The sequence below is a fragment of the Coenobita brevimanus genome, chromosome 72 (assembly GCF_032717465.1).
Source record: "Coenobita brevimanus isolate Jiangsu-jjx chromosome 72, ASM3271746v2, whole genome shotgun sequence".
Classification (NCBI taxonomy): domain Eukaryota; kingdom Metazoa; phylum Arthropoda; class Malacostraca; order Decapoda; family Coenobitidae; genus Coenobita; species Coenobita brevimanus.
Genome location: NC_137025.1, coordinates 6359603 through 6382039, shown reverse-complemented (window position 1 = coordinate 6382039; position 22437 = coordinate 6359603). Strand labels below are relative to the sequence as shown.

The window sequence follows — 22437 nt, the reverse complement described above, 5'->3', positions numbered from 1 at the left end:
TGGTGCAGCGGTGTGTGGTATGGCAGTATGAGGTGTATCTCTGGTATGGCAGTGTGAGGTGCAACAGAGTGTGGTATGACACTATCAGGTGTAACGGAGTGTGGTATGATAGTATGAGGAGTGTGAGATACGGCAGAGTGATCTGTGACAGTGTGTGTGTTGTGGCAGTATGAGTTGTGGTCGTGTAGTTGTGAGGTAGGGCGGTATGAGGTTCAACATTGTGATTTGCAGCAGTGTGGGATATGTGTATGGTGTGGGAGTGTATTCCACTGCGCAGTGACTTAACCTATCGCCTTATGTAATGCACTTATACGGAAGGAACAGACACCATCCTCAGTCTACCTACTCCCGTACTCCATCACCACCTCCCTCCTTTCTCACCTTCTCCCCACCCCTTCTCATCTTTTCCCTTTTTCCCTTTTCTCAGTTCTTACCTTTTTTTTCTCAACTCATCCCCTTCTTCGTCCTTACCTTCCACCCCCTCACCTCGCATTGCCCTCTTCCTTACCATTCCCCCACTCCTACCTCACTTTTTTCTCCCTGCTCCTTCACATCACCACCATTTCTCTAATTCCCACCCTCCTACCCGCCTCACTTCCCTGCCGTCTTCACGTCAGTACCGGTAACTCCTGCTGTCTTACCTCTCCACCCTTTTACCATCTCCATCACATACCCCCACCACCACCATCTCTCTCTTCCTTCCACACATACTCGAACCCCATCCTTCATCCACTCCTCTCTGGTCCTTTCTCATATCCATTCTCTCTTCCTCCTCGCTTTCCTCATTTTTCCCATGCCTTTGCTCACTTCCACTGACCTCATCACTTATAACTCTCTTTCGTCATTTCCTCCACTTCCTGCACCTTTCTCACCTCCCTCCCGCATCCTTCCTGTCTCATGTCTTTCCTACCTGCCTTCACACCTCTGCACTCTTATTTTTTCCTATCCCTTCCTGCGTCATCTCCCCCTACGTTCTTCCCCTCACTCACTCCTTCTCACCTCTACTTCACACCCCCACGTTCTTCACTTCTTTCACCTCAACTCCCTGGCTCCGCACTCCCACATTCTTCACCTCTCTCTTACCTCTCCTCCCACTACTCCCACCCTCAAGTTCTTCACCTCTTCATCAGCTCCCAATTCCCACGTTCTTCACCCTTCTCTCTCCCCTCCTCCATCAACTTTCTCTGTCATTCCTCTGGGCAGTGGCATACCACAAGATTACCTGTTTTTAAGGAAGTAAGAGTCGAGCCGGTAGTTGGCTTTGTGGTGGTCTGGACCGGTGAGAACTTATTGGTCTGGGTTTTTAGTAAGAATCTCTTTGGTGTCCAGAGAAAGTAAGTTTTTTTTTTTTTTTTTTTAATGATACAAAGCTTTACCTAACGTATATCTCTGTGTTGTAAAAACTTATATATTCCTTTATTGACGGTTTATTTATGCAAACGAATAAAAATAATATATAAAAAACGCAAAAGTTGTCCCTTCCGAAGTAAAAACAAAAAAACTAGTAAAACCCTTGTAAGTCTTCTACTTTCTCATGAAGTATGTAAGCCGAAGGAACCTCAGTAAAACAGCATAAATTACTTAATGTACGTATGTGGTGTAGGAGGCAGACGCATAGTAAGTGAAGATTAATGGGACGGTAATTGAAGCCCACACAGGCCTACAAGTGACCAGCCCAACTCCACAGTAAACACATCCTCTCCATCAGGCAGTGTGAAATTATCGGTATTGTATTATATGTATTGTGCTAGTTGATTTATGGCACTCACAACTTAATGATGGTTGATAATAGGATTCATGCTTTTTTTTATTAATCCGCCTCAGATCTAGCAAGCCTGTTCCATTGGTCCACCTTAAAATGTCACTACTAGGCATTGGGATTTATGGTCAGTTTAAATATACTAGGGATATCGCATTCAGAACTGGTGTGTGTGTGTGTGTGTGTGTGTGTGTGTGTGTGTGTGTGTGTGTGTGTGTGTGTGTGTGTGTGTGTGTGTGTGTGTGTGTGTGTCGGTGGGGCTGCATGAAAGCAATGAAAGCCGTTTTGACGAACTTGGAATCCACAGCATTTGCCCTTGCAGCTTCCCACTCTTGTATCTGTTCGATCTCCACAAGACCAAGAGTACGGTAGTAGTGAATAGTTATGGGAGTAATTTTTAAAATGTATATTAGAGTAACTATCCCTACTTTATGTCTCTCTTCACAAGTACAGACGATAGTGAATTTTTATTGATTTAAGCGGTGATAAATTTATATATAATGGCTTGCTTTGTGGTTCAGCTTTATTAATGGTCCTCATGATTTATATTATTAATGTCTTTTAGTTTTCTCAGTTGTTTAAAAGAAAATACAGTTTTGTTGGTTGTTAAAGAAAAAATTGCATCACTTTTTTGTTCCTGAATAGGCTATTACTGTGCACTTGTTTATAGAGTGTGGCACCGAGTAAGAAGTAAGATTTCATTTGTTAGGCTATGCAGATGTACAAGTAATGAACACCACACAGGTAGTATAGAAAATTATTAAAATACTGAAAACAAAGCTTTATTGGCCATTTAAAATAGCTGATTATCTGATGTTGAGGTCAGATATCGGTATCGGTTCGATATCGGCAAAAATGCAATAAATCGACGTTATGTCGATTTGGTGAATCAGTTCGGTTACGGCACTACTTTATTGTACAACTTGTGGGATGTATAAATTAAAAAAACTTTTAATTTTCTCTACAGATCCAGCGCATGGTAATCAGCGGAGGCAACTTTAAGCCAGATACCCTCAAGCCCAAGGAGGTGGTGTCACTTCTACTCGATGACGACATTGAGAGGCAGTGTGAGTACCCGAGTGTCGTTTACGTCATGCTCTTCAGTACATGATGACATCTTTTGTATTGTATTGCGACTGACGCCTGATGGTTGTACTCAGCTAAGGGTCATTTAGTTTCGGTGAGATATGTTTAGGTCCAGATAGACAAATTTAGGGCTGTCATATCCAGTCAGCTCCAGTTAGATCAGTTTAAGCCCGCTAAGGTCACTTCAGGTTTAGCTATCTCACTCAGGGTACAGTAAAGTGTATTCATATCCATTCAGACAGGTTCAGGTTTACTCAGACAACTTCAGATTCATTCAGGTTCATTCTTCTCCATTGTCATCCATTCAGGTCCACTTGCATCCATTCTGTCATTCCAGTTCATTTCAGTCGTGGTCAGACCCAGGCAGATCAACTCAGACCTATTTCAGTCAGATAAGGCCCCTGCATGTTTTTCGAGCCAGTCAGATCAATTCAGAACAATATTAATCGAATCTAGGCCTGCAGATGAAGACGTGTGCATCGGCTCTATCGGTTTTCGGGATGCGTTGAGATGATGGTGGGTGATGGAGCATGGCGGAACGAGTATACCCTGTGAAGAATGGCGCCATAGGTCAGTAGGGAGTTGCTTTATTTTCATGTTCACCATGTTTTAGAAGAAATAGTAGGGGAGGGAAGGGGAGCTGAGTGACTGGGAGCATTAGCTGGGATGGTTGTGGTTGGAGGAACATCTTGGAGGTAATATTACATGTGGTGATGGACAGTGTAGGTTCGCTGGTAAGGTGTAGGCCAGAGTACTCCTGGAAATACGAGAGAGAGAGAGAGAGAGAGAGAGAGAAGGAGAAGGTAGGTAGGTAAAAACGAAAAAAAAAAAAAGTGAATAAAGAAAGACGGAAAATAAATGCGTGGATCAAAAGAATTCCCCTATACATTTCTCACCTGCGTCACCATCAACGTGGCCAACTCACCAACACACCTGGGTTTCAGTGAGCCGTGCCGCTGATGTCATGGCGCCTGTTAAGTTGTCGAATATTAATACTCGACCCAGCACACATCAGTAATCTGTAACCTCTTGTGGAGCGCAGCCGACCGTGAACACAGGCCTCACCTTAAATGAACGTGGGTAAAACAATGGGTAGTCGATTTAGTGTTAATAATAATAATAATCATCATCATCATTATTATCTTCCTCCTCCTCCTTATCATCATCATCATCATCATCATCATCATCATCATCATCACCACCACCCACATTAACTACAGAATGGGATGGATAGGGATCTAGGAATAGGTAAAGGAAAACGAAAAAAATAGGAGCTATCAGTTGCGTTCCTTGTGAAATAAACCATACATCCATTAACTGACCGGTAGACCTAAAATTTCTGTACCGCCGCCACCACCACCACCACCACTACTACTACCGCTACTACTACTACTACTAATAATAATAATAATAATAGATAAACTTTGATAATGCTCTTTTTTTTTTTTTTTTTTACTTGGGCTTAATCTTGGGTAAAGCATTGGGGGGTCGATGTACCGTATAATGATGGTGATTTTAATAGCAACGCTTCACTGGACTGGATTGACTTTCTCCGGCAATTATGGTTTGGTTTGTGAATTAAACCTTATATATTAATTATATTGCTTGGGTTGCTGCTTAAGTATGTTTTGAGAGATCATATACAGTAAAGGTATGTCCTTATTTAAAATTTAACTTGTGCTTTTTTTTTGGGGGGGAGGGGGTAAGGACACAATGATGTTTTATTCAGGAAAACGCCAGACACTATAGGAAAATAAGACCTTTTTTTTTTTATTATGTTTTGGGAATCATACGGCCGAGAATGATTTCAGTTAGCCCTTTCACTGTCCCTCAACTCCCTCCCTATCCCCAATGGACTGCAGAAGGGCAATTTCAGCCTGCAGTTCACTGTGTTTACGTCCAGATGATCCTGAGGTCACAACAGTAACCGTAGTGAGACTCACTAAGCATTACATTCAGGCTGACAGAGACACGCCTGTATTTTATGATCGAGAAAAAGTTAGTTCACAGTAGCAAGGCTTCTTAGTAAATGAAACTTGCGAAATAGAGACACTGTGTGATGAAATAGCACATCCATCAATAAGAGTAATTTGAAAGCTAAGATTAATTTACTCTTGCGATTCTCTCTCTCTGTTGCCAGATGCCATAATCCCGTAAGGGGTGGCCATTTGACTTTGAATTAGTTGTTTTACGGGGATGGGCACTAACCCTCCACCAACCCACTTGTTGACACGTAGGGAGCACGTATGGTTTGGTTATATGGTTACCACCCAGCGTTGTAAACGGTTTCTTGGCTTACAGGAAACCATTTGGCTTGTCACTCAATGTAAAGCCACCTGTAAAGGAAAGAAAAGCAATAAGAAGTGACAGGAAAGATAGGAGAAATAGGAAGAGAGGAGGGCAGGCGCAGAAAATTAGATGTGTCAAAAGGCCTCACAAAAATGTTAAGTGGCGCTGTTTAACCAGTATATCCTTACTGTTATCGTATGATACTATAGTTTATGTTAAGAGCCAGGGGAGTATCATGGTAATTTCCGAGTTTATAACGACTGAATTTTATCGAATATATTAACCATCGAGGGGGGCTATGATGCCTCAGTGGCAAGGCGGTTCGTTCATTTTCCGATCTGCATGTGCCCAGAGATTGGAGTTGTACACCCGACCAGCGGCGGATATTTAAAGTGGGCGTTAGTGTGTGTGTGTTGTTTTTATGCTAACGTATGTCTGCACCCTGTTACTACATACTGATGATGAAGACTATGCAATAACATTATCACTGCATTTCAGCTTTTACATGTACTCTTCTCACTACATACTCCTTCCCGATTCGTATCATACTTGAGAAAGTGTTAATTCTAGCAATCATTCGCCATCCAAGAAGGTCATGTCCAACAGTGGCCTTCATTAAAACTGATACAAAAACAGCAGTATCACCAAGTTGACTGAGAGGAACTTAAACCGATCATTACGTAGACGCTCATCATATGCAACGAATTCTTTATCACTTAGTCGATTCCCTCCCCCCCCTCAAAGCACCTAGTGAATGCCTGTAGCGAAATTTCGTCGTATTTTATTCTCAGGTTTTATCAGTAAAATCTTCCTGTCGTCCTTGTCCGATTCCCCGCACTTTACCGCAAGCTGAGCAGAGTCTGTGCCTGATTTAACCTCGTGATCTCGAGGCGTGTGAAGTTGAATTGGATCGTTTGGTGTATAAAGTGTAAAGAAAATCCCCGGGCTGAATGGGTTAATGGAGATTATTTTATACTCTATCTCGAGGAAGCTCCGCTGTGCTGAATGAAATAGTCTGATGTGAGCCAGAAGAAAATAATGATTAGGTTTTCGGGTTGTTACGCTGAGAGCATCTGCCATACTTGCAAGTCATGTTCCCGTAACATTATTTTCGGGGATCGTCGTGCAGTAACTTAGTACACCTGAATTGGGTGAGAGTTGCCTCATGTATTGCAGTCTAGGTATAGGAAAGAAGATAATAAGAGCCTTTTTGAGTGAAGAGGTACCCTTTACGTAACTTCGTACGTACGCATGGTTTATTTGGGTGATGTAGACACAAGGTAAACACACTCTTGAGGAACATGTGTATAGGTATTTTCCATATAACTACCTTAGACGAGGCCGACAGGTGTGTAAGTGGTACACCTAGGGGATTTTTTTTTCACTCCTTCAAGGAAAGCTCGAGTATCTGCTCTTAGAGAGCTCTGAGCTATTTTCTTATGAAATATAAAGTTGCCCAACTTGAAATTTTGAGTTGATTTAACATGTCAGTTGTTGCGTCAGCTGACGCATCAACTATTAGGCGATTTTCAACTTCGGCTAAAGGAGACATTGTAGCTACTGTCCTGTGAAATACAACATTGCTCAGCTTGAAGTTTTGAGTTGATTTGACTTGTTGGCTGTTGCATCACCTGATGCATCATGAGTTTCGCCCCAGGTCGAAGAAGATGGTCTCCTCTTGTTAATTATTTTAGCAACAAAAATGATGCGTAGCTAATTTGTATAAGTTCTTCTTTAAAAGACTTTGGTAACATACTTTTAAATGTTGATTTTGGATTGATTTTTAAAGTATTTGACGTTGCTTCAGAGAAATACGTCACGATAGGGGCACGAGGCCATGCGGTGTGACTCCGGAAATACGGATCGTGCAATCGATTGGATACAGGTTTAGCGCTATTATGACGACATTGATTAGTTAATTTCCCCTCAAATCCGTTAACGCTAACTCAATTTTCCTAAAAGGGGTAAAATATGGGTTAATGTAATTGCTTTGGTAGTGTATCATCGGTGGCAATATCGATCGCCCCAGTCGGAAGTAGTGAAGTATGTTTGACGTGGTGGGGTTTGTGGGTGGTGATGCTGGGACGAATATATTTTTGTGTAATCTTGGCGAATACCGCACCACATTTTTCCTCGAACCAGAAGTTATGCATACTGTGTCCTTGGGAAACGAGTATAAGTTGATAAGTGAAATATCAACCTACGACGGGAATAAAGTTTTGGGTGATGAGCTGACGTCCCTTACTTTTCCCGCCCCATGTTTCTGATTGGCACCATTGTTGTTTTCAGACCGGGCGAGGCAGGAGGAGCGACGCATCATCGAAGAGCATAAGATAGAGGTGAATCGGGAGAAGATGAGGGAGAGGATGAGGAAGCGCTATGCAGAGAAGGTAAGTTTGGCCAAGTGGTAATGTCCACACTGCATGTGTCTGAAGCACAAAGCAACAGTACTTGGAAACTTTTGGTAAAGTAACATGTTTTGCATTATAATTTTTCGTAATTATGTCCTAACAATGACTGTGGCCAGCTGGCCAGCTTTTGAAAGGATAACTGTGGTGTTAACATAAACCAGTATCACACACACACACACACACACACACACACACACACACACACACACACACACACACACACACACACACACACACACACACACACACACACACACACACACACACACACACACACACACACACACACACACACACACACACACACACACACACACACACACACACACACACACACACACACACACACACACACACACACACACACACACACACACACACACACACACACACACACACACACACACACACACACACACACACACACACACACACACACACACACACACACACACACACACACACACACACACACACACACACACACACACACACACACACACACACACACACACACACACACACACACACACACACACACACACACACACACACACACACACACACACACACACACACACACACACACACACACACACACACACACACACACACACACACACACACACACACACACACACACACACACACACACACACACACACACACACACACACACACACACACACACACACACACACACACACACACACACACACACACACACACACACACACAGCATTGGAGGTCACCACTGGGGATGCTTGGTGACCGAACCTGCAGCCCATTCTCGGAAAAGACAAGGATGCTGCCAGGTGACTCAGGAACCTCACATCTGAAGCCAAATGCTGGTTAAGTATCACTTAACATCCCACACCGCTGCCAACCAATCTACAGGCAGAATGAAAGTTACTAAATGAATCACTGTACTAACCAGGATTTGATCCTGGACCAGTGCAACATGAGTGCCCAATGTAGACCATTGAGGCAGGCGGGGTAACCCCCATGCCTACTGGCGGCGTGAGCTTTTACCCTTTACACTTGGGTGTATTTTGAAGGGTTGGGTGGACAGTATAGAGGTTATGAGAACTTGCTAGAAAGTATTTTAATGCTGATATTCTTGTATGGAGTGAAACCTGGACAAGAATTTTCTAGATTAGAAGCTGTAGTAATTATCACTTTCAGAACAGCTGGATTTTTTTTTTTTTTTTTTTTTTACTGAAAGTGCAATTGGAGTTGTGGAATATATTGAGATGGTATGGACAATGGACATAATCAGAGCATGCACATAGATAGGGTCCCAGTCTTCTGAAGTGAGATTGAGGGTAATGTTGCAAGATGCAGTCCTTTTGTTGTATGGAAGAATGAAGAGTGTATGAAAGAGAGTGAGAGGTTTGTAAGGACAAAATGGCGTGGGGGCTATGATTATCACATGATTAGCGATCACATGCAGTACAGTATTATGATAAAAAACTTGGTAAATGTGTTAATGGTTTGCATCTCTTACAGACTTTCTAGTTGACAACCACTGGAACAGATTATTGATCTCTTACTGTACAGCCAGGGTATAGCCATGTGGATTAGTGTGCAATGACTTTAGATGTGTTACACGGCCAGTATTAGCTGGTACATTAGAGTTGGGGTGGTGGCTTGCAAAGTTTGGGAGATCACCTGGTAGTTGGCTTGAACCCCACTGGATACTCCTATAGAATTTATATTGGCTTCTACACTGGGAACAAGAATAATTGGTATCAGTGGAAAGGTAGCTTGTTGTCAAGGAACAAATTAGTACACGCAGGAGCCCTATTTAGGCCTATTCATGCAGAGTGGTGGGTAACTTCCTGTAATTTATCAATCTTGTTCCTCTGTTGCCCATTAGTGTCTTCGAGTTAAAGAAGAGCAGCAGCCCGTACTGAATGAGTTAGTAGGGAGGAAAATAGGGTTTGATGGAGGAGGATGTTGCAAAAGGGATTAATAGATTGTAAAAGGCAGGGACGGTTACGCACGACGTAGATTACCACACTGTCAGTTGCACTAAGGTAAATTATAAGTTTGCTTTTTCTTGTGTTGCGTGCCACATTATAACACGCAAGATACAGTTTCCCATCATTTGATTAGCCACCTCGGTTTTTTCTTTTGCATCCTACAGGCATCTATTCTGTTTTCTTGATGGTGTTTATTCTGCATGCACTTTTTTCTGCATGCACATTTTGCCGCCCAATTATCCTTAGAATTACCTTCTTTTCAATCCACAACAATTACATTTTGTATACAGCACTGTAACCACACTACTTTACTTAATTTTGTTATCTTTTTACCTCTTGCTCCAGCAAACCGTTGACTTGTGTTATTTTTGTTTTCCTCTTCTGGCTTTGTGTATCTTTGTCTTTCATTCAGACCACTATAATTCTGTGGCTTCTTCTGATACTCTTCCTTAACTTTTGTTTATTTTTCATGCCACAATCTTTGCATTGTTACTTCCTCCTTTCAGTACCTCCTTTCTTCCCTCCTTACCATCTTTCCAATCATTTTGTTCCTCCTTCCAAACACACACATATACACACATGCATACATTTATATCTGTACTGAATTTTGCCTTCCCATGATCATTCACACACGTTCACTACGCCCACCCGTACTCCTTCTTTCCCTCATTCACTCACCATCCACATATATTAACTGCTACTCTCCTTACATTCCGTCTTCTCCTCCTCCAACCTGCTTTCTTATTCTCCTCCACCTGTAGTCTAATAATAGTACAAATGATAAGTTCATCGTTCGATTGAGAAGTGACAGGTATGTGTGGTCTCTTTGGCCATGTAACTACAGCATGTTCCTCTTTCCCACTCCCCCCTCACTGTCCCTTTCTCCCTTCCTCTGCCCCCTTCCCTCACCCTCCCACTCTTGTCTTTCCTCACCCTCCCACTCGCATCTTTCCTAACCCTCCCACTCCCGTCTTCCGTAACCCTCCCACTCCCATCCTTCATTTTCCACCTGCAGTCCACATATTCACCCCCCTCCACACCTGACTTGGGTGAGTGTGGTGCAGGTGTGTATTGAGAATGCTCGCCACCCTACCTCTCACTCCTGTTCTGAATATCTTACCTGGGAATAATGTCATCATCTACACTCACAGACACTGTTTAGAGGGGAGAGCAAATTAGTTGGTGCTTGGTTTTTGATGATGCCTTTTCATTGATACAGCTCAAATGAAACTGTCTGCTGTAACTATTATTCAGTATGCTTGTTTCATCATAAATTTATTATTATTATTGTTATTATTTTTATTATTATTATTATTATTATTATTATTATTATTATTATTATTATTAGTGGTGGTGGTGGTGGTGGTGGTAGTGGTGATGGTAGACTAGATTGGTTTGTCCATGTATCTTTTGGCAGCTTATTGGTCCAAAGAGGCTCGTTTATGCAGTTGATGCCCTTCATTACATTGCAGTGAATTTTGGTGTCCACTATCATTAGCTGTTACCTCCTTTTCCCAGCTGTCCTTGGATCATCGTGAGTTGCTCGTTATTTGGACTGCAGTTGTAATAACAATTAACACTGATCAGCCTACTTGCTGCTGTAATTTTATTTGGCTGTGATTTGAGCATAGGCAGAATATTTTGGCATCTGTATCTTCATTGTCATGTTCCCATAAGCTTGAGAAATATGAGTGACGGAAATACAGACTACTATTACCATCACGATGCTTGTGATAATATATATATATATATATCCATCCATCCATCCATCCATCCATCATCCAATCCTATATTGCTCCATGAGGAGCGTAGGAGCCCAGGGCTAGGCAGTTGGTCCTGACATTTAAGATAGTGACCAGCCTCACTCATCCCTGAGTGACATTACATGAGCAATCAACCTAAACCATCCCTTGGATATAAACCTTCACCGACTCAATCTGATTGGAGCGCAATAATTACCCACTAAACCACCAGGCGCCATATATATATATATATATATATATATATAGAAAGTGACTTTATGAGAATGATCCAAGACAGTATAGGTAAACTGCACTAGTTTGTGGGACATTATTTATAGAGATGACCAGGAGAGATTGTGAATGAGGTGGAGGAAGGACGAGAAAGTGGGAGGCTGAGGACATGATGGAAGGATGGGATGGGGAGGTAAATGCATAAGTTGTGTGAAGTAGAGGGAGACCATCCTGATGGCAGAGGACAAGGTGATGTGGAAGTGATTTAACCAACTTTCCTAGAATGGAAGTGCCTGGCTGTTGGTAGTTAGATAGCTCAGTTACCTGATTTTTACAAATACAGAACTCAGTGGATGTGTTTACTCCTCATTGCAGAAACTGGAAAAGGAGTTGGAGGAGAAGCGCCGAAGACTAGAGGAAGGTTTGGATGCAGGTGGAGATAGCACCCCTCTTAACTCCACCCCAGCCTCTCCAGCACACAGCGAGGTTAGTACTTTGTTTATCGTATTTGTATTGGTAAAGTATTTGGGTACTGAACTCAGAGCCATGGTGGATCTGTGGGTATTGCATTTACCATCTGATGTGTATGCTTAAATAAAGTTCAAAAACTAAAATGGGGAAGACATAGAACAGGTGCTAACTATAACTCTTACACTCGGACAAATATTACAACACATCGGCTTTCACATGCAGTGGTCTCACCAGGCATCTGTTTCAGATTCACACGTGGCCAGCATGGTGAAGCATTAATTTCACTCCCCTTGAGAAAACTCTGGATCTGTTGTAATCCTCTTACTGACCGATAAAAGTATGATACATAACACATTCATTTAGCAGTATTGGCTATGAACCAGCAAAATAGACAGTTACCGCTGTAAAGTCTCTTATCATTTTCGTGATATATAAGTAAATCTTTAACAGTGTGGGAAGTTCATAAGCTCTATAATTCCGATATATATATATATATATATATATATATATATATATATATATATATATATATATATATATATATATATATATATAAGGAAAAAAAGACACATTAGTATAGTCTCCAGTTGAGATGGAGTGTGAAGAATGGCAGAGAATTGGTGAGAGAGCAGATGCGATATGGCTGTGCTGTACAGTACATAACAGAAAAAAAAAAAAAGTAGCGTAGAGTCGTAGAGTAGGTACAGTAGTTGAGTAAGTCTTAGAGGTACAGTCAGCAGGGTAGAGGACTTGCAAGATAATATGAAGGTTCATTTTTGAATTGAGGGGTAAGGGAGAAAAGGGAGTAGGGAAGAATGGAGAGCATTGTGGACAGGAGAGGAAAGAGGGAGGTAACCATGACGAAACGGAATAAACGGTGAGGAAGCGAGAGTATATTTAAGAACGATACAGGAAGGAGTAAGAGAATATTATAGAACATAATGTGAATGAAAATAAAAGGTGGGAGTGATGTGGAAGACGTAAGCGCATGAGAAGAGAAGAAACTTTAAAAAAAGATGATGATTTGCGCGGGAGAAGGAAAAGAAAACCCTCAAGAGAAATACCCAGAGAGAGAGAGAGAGAGAGGATGTTTGGATAACTATAGAGGAAAGAATGTCTGGAAAGGTGGCGGGGGGAGTATATAACCTTTTTACCCATATATTTCATGTCATTTTCAGGGACAAACAATGAAATACACGAGAGGAAGGAATATTAATCTCTACCAGGTAAATATGTAAAAGATAGGCGAGAATAAGGAGCAATTATAATGTTAATCCACCAGAAACTTAATACACATTACTATTCACATACAGTAAATACAGTCGAATACAAGCGATGAATACTATACACAATCTAAGCGCGTTAAACAGAATGACACGGGATTGGAACGAAAAATTATACCAGATTCCGAATTCATCTGATAAAACCACGTACGAGATCCACAAACTATATCTCTACGCGAGTAAATGAGAGCAGGAACTGAGAAGACGGAAAGAAGAATGAAATATGCAGATGAGGGGTGTGTGTGAGGGACCAACGATAAAGGTCTGGCGTATGGTTGGCATGCGTCCCCACTCATCTAAACACACCCGTGGCTTATCCCAGGCTTCGGCCGCCCTGGGTGGTACTTTCGCCTCTTCTCTTGCCCTCTTCTTCATCCTCTTTCCATTCTTGCTTCCCATTTATTTTTATTTCATTATTTTTCGCCGTCTTCTTGCGTATGAATCCCCTACCTTTTCTCACACTGTTCTTTTCCCCTCCTCTTCCTTCCTCACTTGAACGCTTTCATTTCCTCTCTCTCTCTCTCTCTCTCTCTCTCTCTCTCTCTCTCTCTCTCTCTCTCTCTCTCTCTCTCTCTCTCTCTCTCTCTCTCTCTCTCTCTCTCATCATCTCACTACATATTTTATATATTCATCTTTTTCGTTGTCCCAAATCTTACTTGTTTTATTGTTCTCATTTCTCATTTCTCCAATTTTTTGTTCTTTTATTCCTGAACATTTCTGTTGTGTATCTTTACTTTTTAATGTTTTTAGCCTTGTACTTCTTCCTATTCTTTTATTTTCCGTAAGTACTTTTTCTCGACATTCTTTGCTCCTGTATATGTTTCCAAACTGTTTCTTTTACTGATATGGTCTCCTTTCGTTATGATTCTGCAGTCACTTCTTTTCCATATTATTCTTTTCCAGTAACTTCTTCCTCATATTTTCACTGTCATTTCTGCCTCATATTCTTAATCCCAGTACTTTCTTCTTTCCAGTACTTCCCCTTCCTTTCTCCCACTGTCCCATTCCAACCCTCCATCCACCGTAAGTACACCAGCCGTACATACCATGCATGCCAGGTTTCCATATCATCTGAATGCGGCCGTCCAGGTTTTGTTGTATGTGAGGCAGGGGAGGGGAGGGGACGGCGGTGGGAAGGAGAGAGGGAGGTGTTTGTGATGGATGAAAAGCAAGTGTGGAGAGGCGGGGGAAGGGGGGCGTGAGGAAGTAAAATACAGCCAGGAGTGTGGAATGTACCGGCAGTGGGGAGTGAGGTGTTTCTAAATAGCCGTTGGAAAACAGTCAAAAAATATTAAAAAAATAAAATCAAATTGTGCAAAGCATTGAGGTGAAAAAAATTAAATATTTGGAGGTATATTTACAGATGAAAGCTATTGATAAGAGCTGCAGAAGAAACATACATAAAGAAGAAGAAGAAAAATAATGCGGAGACAGATGTGGTAAAAGCGAAGGTGTTTACTGCAGAGCGTGGTAAGACCTCCCACCAAGAGGCTCTGGTAGTGAGTCAGGGCCAGCCGGGGTCACGCCACCTAACCCACCTTTCAGAGGGAAGACGAGGGCTGTAGGCCGAAAGAATCCTTACAGTGTCGTGCAGTGATATTCAAGAGCAGTACATAAAAAAAGTCCCTATTTTGTGTAATTATTGCCAAGGATATAGCTAGCAGGGCCAATCAAGTGCAGTGTACAATACGTGCTGAATATATATGGCCAGAAGAGCAATAGGCAAAAAAAAAAATAATAATAATAATAAATAAACAAAAATTTGGTATTTAAGAGAGAGATACCATGAAACTCTGAAATACCTTAGAGCGTTTGTGGAAGAAGCAGTGGTCAGTATTTGTGTTTGAGATAACATGGAAATACTTAAAAAAAAAAAATGCAACTTGGCCCTTGTTTTTTATTCCACATACTTATCAGTTACCTGTGAAAAAAGTGCTGTCAGGATATTTTTTTTTTTTTAATCATAGTTTGTCGTAAAGGGCGCCTAAAAGGGTTGGCGGAGGGTTAGTGCCCCTCCCCGGAAAACAACTAACTAAAAAAACAAACAAGAAGCCTCGGACAAGGACTGACCAAACGTTGACGACCCAGGACCGGACAAAGGACTTGGTAATGTGTACATGGAATGTAAGAGGAGCGAATGATGAGGTGAAAGAGAGAGATTGTCCAGGTGCTTGAGGATGCGAAAGTGGATGTATGTGGAATAACTGAAACAAAATGGAGAGGAGAAAGTGTGAGAGAATGGGAGTATGGATGGGGTATATGTGCAGGAGTAGATGAGAATGAGAGGGCAAAGGAAGGAGTGTGTATAGTTGTGAGTAAAAGATGGAAGAAGAGCATAAGACAGTATGGATCAGTTGGGTCAAGGATTGTGTGGGTAAAGTTGAAAGTTGGAATACAAATGTGGGCGATTGTGTGTGTGTATGCGCCAACGCAAGATCGTGCTAGAAGAGTGAGAGAAGAGTTCTGGACAAATGTGGAAGTGTGCATGGAAAAGTTTGGAAGGAATGAGAGAGTGTTTTTGATCGGTGATATGAATGGTAAAGTTGGTAATGTGAAGGTGGATGGAATAGTTGTGGTGAGTGGGGTGTACCTGCTGAGATAGATGAGAATGGGAGTGCGTTAGTGGACATCTGTGCTGGGGAGGGGTTGGTAATAGCCAATACCCTCTTCAGGCATAAAATGATCCACAGGTATACATGGCGAGTGATGAGAAGGGTGGGTGGTGAACTGAATGAAAAGGAAGTCAATGATTTATTAAGTGTGTGGGTGGATGAAAGGATGAGAAGATGTATATTGGATGCAAGAGTTTATAGAGGTTGGGGAGTGGCCTTTCTGACCACTACTTGGAGGTGGCCAGAATTAGGATGCAAGTAAGATGGAGGAATAGAAGAAGGGAAAGACGAGAGGAAGGAGTAGTTGCAAGGAGAGTGGAAAGGTTACAAGAGGATAAGAAAAAGGCAGAGTATAAGAGAGAAGTGGAGGAACGATTGGGCAAATATGAATTGGAGCAGATGGGAGACGTGGAAGGTGTGTGTAAGATATTTACAGAAGAAATATGTGCAGCATGTGATGTGGTGTGTGGAAGGAAGAAGAAGGCGGAGGGGGGTGCAAGGAACAGCGTGGTGGACTGAAGAGGTGAAACAGGCTGTGGCACAAAAGAAGAAAGCATACAATGAATGGATGAGAAATAGGAGCGTGGAAGAAGTTGAGAGGCAGAAGAGAGTTATATGTGGAAAGGAAGAGAGGTGAAAAGATTAGTAAGAGAGTAAGAAGAGAGTGGATGAGGAATTTGGAAGGAATTTGAGTGTAAAGTGGAGGGACTGTAGAAAATGTTCTGGAGAGAAGTGAAAAGAGTAAGACAGGGTGGAAGTGAAGTTAGCAGGGGAGTGAAAGACAAACATGGTAGACAGCTAGTGAAGAAGGGAGAAAAAGTGAGCAGATCAAGAGAACACTTTACGGAATTGTTGAACGTAGAGGATGGAAGTAATGCAGTATAAGTGGCTGGGGAATGGCTGGGGGGAAGGAGGGAGGTGAAGACAGGTAGAAATCAGTAGGATAGAGGTTGTGGAAGCAATGAAGAAAGTTAAATCAGGGGGAAAGCCCCAGGAACTGATGGAGTGTATGGTGAGATGATGAAGCAAGGGAGAGAGATAGTAGTAGAATGGATGCGGAAGATGTGCAGATTGGCCTGGGAGGAAGGTAGAGTTCCGGAGGATTGGAAGTCAGGTATAATTATTCCCTTGTACAAAGGAAAAGGGGAAAAGAAGTGTGTGGTAATCATAGGGGCATTTGTCTTCTTAGTATAATAGGAAAAGTGTATGGTAGGATACTTATAGACAGAGTTAGAGAAAGAACAGAGAAATTAGTTGGAGAAGAACAGGAGGCTTTAGGAAGGAAGAGTTGTGTAGATCAGATATTCATTCTTAGATCTTTAGTGGAAAAGTTTCTAGAGAAGGAAGAAGTTGTATGCGGCTTTCATGGATTTGGAGAAAGCATATGACAGGGTGGATAGACAAGGATTGTGGAAAGTGTTAAGAATATATGGAGTAGATGGGAAGTTGTTGAATGCTGTGAAGAGTATGTATGATGGTGCTAAGGCTGCAGTGCGTGTGGATGGTGAACTAAGTGAATTTTCTCTTTGAAAGTTGGTTTGAAACAGGGATGTGTCATGTCTCCATGGTTGTTCAATCTGTACATGGATGGGGTAATAAAAGAGGTACAAGGTAGGGTAGTGGATGTTGGAGTGGCCCTGGTGAGAGAGGATAGTGTTTGGAAACTCCCTGTACTGTTGTTTGCAGATGATACTGTGTTGTTGAGTGAAGATGAAGGGGAGCTGCAAGGCTTGGTGGATGAGTTTGAGAGAGTGTGTAAGAAACGGAACCTAAAGGTGAATGTAGGGAAGAGTAAAGTGATGGTCTTTGAGAGAGGTGAAGTCAGTGAATGTATAGCGAGGTTGGATGGTGAGGAATTGGAAAATGTGAGTACGTTTAAGTATTTGGGTAGTGTGATGAGTAAGGATGGAGGTTTGGAGGGTGAGAAGTGCTTGAAAAGGGTACAGCAGGGAAGAAAGGTTGCTGGTTCCTTGAAAGCAGTGATAGAAACAGGGAAGTGAGCATGGAAGTAAAAAAGTTACTACATGACAGTATTGTGATACCAACTCTAACGTACGGAAGTGAAGCTTGGACGTTGTTGGAAGGACACAAGTCAAGAGTGAGAGCAGTGGAAATGAGTTTTTTAAGAGGAGCTTGTGGAGTCACGTGGTGAGAGAGGCTGACGAATGAGGATATAAAGGAGCGTTGTGGTGTTGATGTGGATGTGATAGGAAGCGTTGTGAGGAACACACTGAGGTGGTTTGGCCATGTGGAGAGGATGGAGGGTGAAAGACTGACGAAGAGAGTGTATGTGAGTGAGGTGGAGGGTGGAAGAGGGAGGGGGAGACCGAGGATGAGATGGAGGGATGGGGTGGAGAGGTATATGAGAGAGGGGGGTGTGAGTTGGGAGCAGGGTAGTGAAATGGCGGGGGACAGGGCGACTTGGAGGCGATTTGTTTGTGGCCACCCCAAACGGGATTGAGGCGTCTGGCAATAGATAGATAGATAGATAGTTTTAAGATGATTGTTCAGTGGATTGAGTTTACATATCTAATGGTAGTTTTCAGTAACATGCTGCTGTGTATGAAATAATATTTTGCGGTACATTTCTGGGTAAGTTAAAACATATTAATGTATACGGGTTACAGTAGGAATTGTATGCAGATGTGGACCACCCATTTTTCGTACGTGGCGATGGTGGGTAGTGGGCAGGGACGTGTAGGTGGTGGAATGGCAGGTAGGAGGTGGGTGAGCGATGGATGGGGGGCATAGTAGTGGGTGGCAAGCAGTGTTGGGCACTAAGCCAGTAGGTAATATTAGATGGATGGGTAGATGGCTGTGTGGACTGCGGTTGACATCGGCAGCCGTGGTGATAAGTCTCAGGTATTACGTTAGCCCCCCCTTCCCCTCCCCCTCCCTCCCTCTTCCTCTCCCCCTCCCCCTCCCCCTCACCCTCACCCTCACCCTCATTCCATTCCAGCCTCCTTTACCCTGATTATTCGCCTAGGAATGTTTAGTCACCCTCCAAAACACCCCCCTTCCCATCGAAAGTGCTCTTTAGTTTATTTATTTATTTATATATTATTTATTATCTTTACCTCTGTCAGATACTGTAGTACATTTTGGTTTGTTACTTTTTGGTTGGTAGTAGGCTAATATTGAAACCTCGTTATTAAAGAATCCGTTAAATAAAGCAAAGTTAAAGGAGCAGTTATTAGCAGTTATTTGAAATACTAATTCAAGATCAGCATTGTGAAGGAGTAGTTAGAATATATATAGCTAAAGGATTTTCGGGGGAAGGGGCGTGATTTGGGACAGTAGATGAACCATTATATTATCTTCCTTGGATTATTCCCACCTTTTATTAACTAAAACCCTGTGACCCCCCCTCCCTCTGCCCGTCCCTTCCACCCAGGTTTAGAGGGTCCTGAAGGGAGGGTGAGGGGCTAGGGCGGCACGTCTCCATTGTCCTGCCTCCCCCACAATAGGATGGTCGGGTATTACTCGGGAGGAGGGCAGGACGCGTGCAGGGCTTCCTTTAACACAAGCTGGGGTTTATTATTTCCTGAACCTTTAGACCTTATTGATGGCGGTGACCAGAGCTGCTCACCACGTCCGTCAAGCAGTGACGGACGTGGCTCATACTATATATTATTGTTTGTCAGCATTAACGTGGCCGAGAATTTCCTTCTTTTGCAGTTTATTTATTTATTTATTTTTTTGAGAGAGAGAGCTCATGTACTGAAGGGGTAAATAAAGACTTGGGTAAGTCTCTTCTGAGCTCAGTTGTATCGTCTAGAGGTAGCAAAAATGAATTATTAAACAAAAAAGATGTAAAACCCTATTCAGTATGGAGAGATGGCAAGTTTAGGTCAGGTTGAAGTGCATAGAGTATATCACAAACGAAATGAATAAGTTGGTGTACAGATCATTGGACTGACTAGACTTATTTTTAATGGTTAGTATTCCTGGTATGACCACCGGAACTTAGAATATGTAATAAAAACTGCTTGTTACTGACAAACTTAAAATTCCATGATATGTTCGAGGATAATTATGTATGTACTGGGATAAGGAAGTAATATATTGAAACTTATAGCTTTAATTGAGTATGCAGTTTGTGGGATAAAATGATCGCCTTGGACGTGAAATATTTTGAATACTGATATAATGATAAATAATGGACACATGAAACATCACGAAGAAAGTGGTGTAAAGCTTCATGTGGGAAAATAAGAGATATGAGTTGGTTCGGTCATATGGAACTAATGAAGAGTGTTGGCCATGAGTTGGGTGATTAAAGGAAGAGAGAAATCCGGGAACATGGTGAGAGAGTTGCATATGAGTAAATGAGGAAGGGTGATGTGCGTGGGAAGAGGAGTCGTTACTGGATACGGCAGAAATACGTGATGTCCGTCTGTCGAGGCCACACCTTACGTCAGTGCGGTGTGAATATATATATATATATATATATATATATATATATATATATATATATATATATATATATATATATATACATACAGATGTGGGAACAAGGAATGATTTCATTCGAAAATTGGTGCATGCTGCGTTAAAAATTCTCATTTACACCACCAGCCCGGATTTTTTTTTCTTTTCTGCGATTAAGATAGAAAGGATGTAAGGATGGAGGGAAGGACACTTTAGAAAATAGATTCACGGGATAAAGACAGCCGTGAGGGTGCATAAAAAATGAAAAGAAAATAGAATTGAAGAGGGAGAGAAAAAAAAAATGTTCGGAATGGGGAGGATATTAGAGCAAGAAATCATGATGCTGGAAAAAGGAATATCAGTGAAGCAAAACCTGCCGTCGAGAAACGAAGGAAGAAGACAGTGAATGGAAGAAACGTGGAAGGAAATCAGCAGAATTCCTGGTAAGATTGATGGGTAATTTTTCTGCTGACTTAGACCCCCAGAATTTACGACCGGCTTATTTTGCGTACGAGGGGCGCCGGATGAACGAGGCGTTGGGGGGGGGAGGGAAAGGTCGTGAGTGAGGAAGAGGGGGAAGAGGAGACTGAGATGGGGAACGGAAAGGTAATTGAGGGATGGGGACAAAAATCATGTATTAGAGAAGAGTAAGGGGAAGATGACTGAGATTGTTAATGGGAAGGGGATAACCGGAAGGAAGCAAGGGAATAGCGTAGGAGAGGAGCTGGGTAGAGAGTAGGGGATAGAGAAGTCATGTTGCAAGGGACTGGATGTGGATGCCTGAGATAGGGAATGGAAGCACAATTAGGGAACGTAGGGGTGTGGGTTGATGATAGATAGATATGGGTAAGGAAAGAGAGAGGGAGGAAGAGGTAAAAAGGGATGGCAGGCGTACAGTGTAAGATAGGTTAACAGGGGATAGAGGACAGAAATCAGAGTGGATGTGTGAGGTTATAGGAACAGGTATTATATTATAAATGGAATGGGAGAGGCAGAGGATTTTATGAGTCAAGGAACGGAAGAAAGAAGGAAGGGAAAAGAAGAAACTAGAAATTGTGGTAAGGGTAGCTCTGTTTCAGTTTTGTCAGAATGGGAGATGGTCGAAAACAATTAATTTTTATCTTCATCGCCGTATTCTCGTGGGCATGGGAGAATTTCTGGCATATAGTACTTTTTTTTTCATGTTACGTCTAGACATTCTGTTCTGTGATATATATATATATATATATATATATATATATATATATATATATATATATATATATATATATATATATATATATATATATATATATATATATATATATACCAAGTGAACATAAAGTACATGCAACAGTATGTTTACCAACCCTATGTGGTGTGTGCATAAACAGTTAGGCTTTCTCCATACGGTTTTGTTCTGCGTAGGAGTCTTCGGAATGGCGGGGTTAGATGTCACTTTCATTAACTCTTTCGCTACAGATGTCTGCCCTTCACTGAAAGAATTTTGCCAGTAAATTAAAAAAAATGAAAAAAAAAAATGCGTAATGGAACTGAATAGGTTAACAGGCGAGACCATGACTTTCAGTTCCATCTCATTCTTCGCTTCCACCACTAATGCTGTGTTACCGTACCTGCACTTTTCATTGACTTGACTCCAGTTTGTTCTTTCCTATCTGTGCTCTTTCGATATTTCCATCTGTTGCGCCGACGCACTGCTTCCTTTCTGGAAGTTCCCTTTCCCTTCTCCAAAATCTAATATATTTGATTTGTGATGGTTACGTATGGAAGTTATAAAGTTATTCATTTCTGACCTTTGATATGGATTAATGCATTTTTGTTTCTGATATCACTTCATAAATTAATATCTTGTCATATAGTAGACCATTCTTCCCCCGAGCGCTAGGAGTCTTTCCATGAGCAGCAGACGATGCACACACCTTTCACATGTAACCGCATGGGCCCTGATAATATACCGTTTATACTAGAACAAACGGAGGCTGTCTCTTTCATGAATGGCCTGCTAGGATAGGCCGGGATGTCCGTGAGTCTTGCGGAAAATCATTTAAGATTGTGTTAAGGAAATTCAAGTCTTCGAACTGTGCCTTCCCTCGGCCAGGGAAGGATCTCTCGTCCTTACTTTCAGCAGTTGACTCCT

At 42.0% G+C, this 22437-nt stretch overlaps 1 protein-coding gene across 1 annotated transcript in view; it reads left to right on the top strand.

The window, feature by feature from the left end:
- The window catches only part of Ino80 (chromatin-remodeling ATPase INO80), a 499736-nt gene that overhangs the window by 427792 nt on the left and 49507 nt on the right, over positions 1-22437 (top strand). Inside the window, 4 exon segments of the mRNA XM_080278280.1 lie at positions 2727-2838; positions 3634-3795; positions 7424-7524; positions 11879-11989. Of these exon segments, the coding sequence (XP_080134406.1) occupies positions 2727-2838; positions 3634-3795; positions 7424-7524; positions 11879-11989 (486 nt within the window).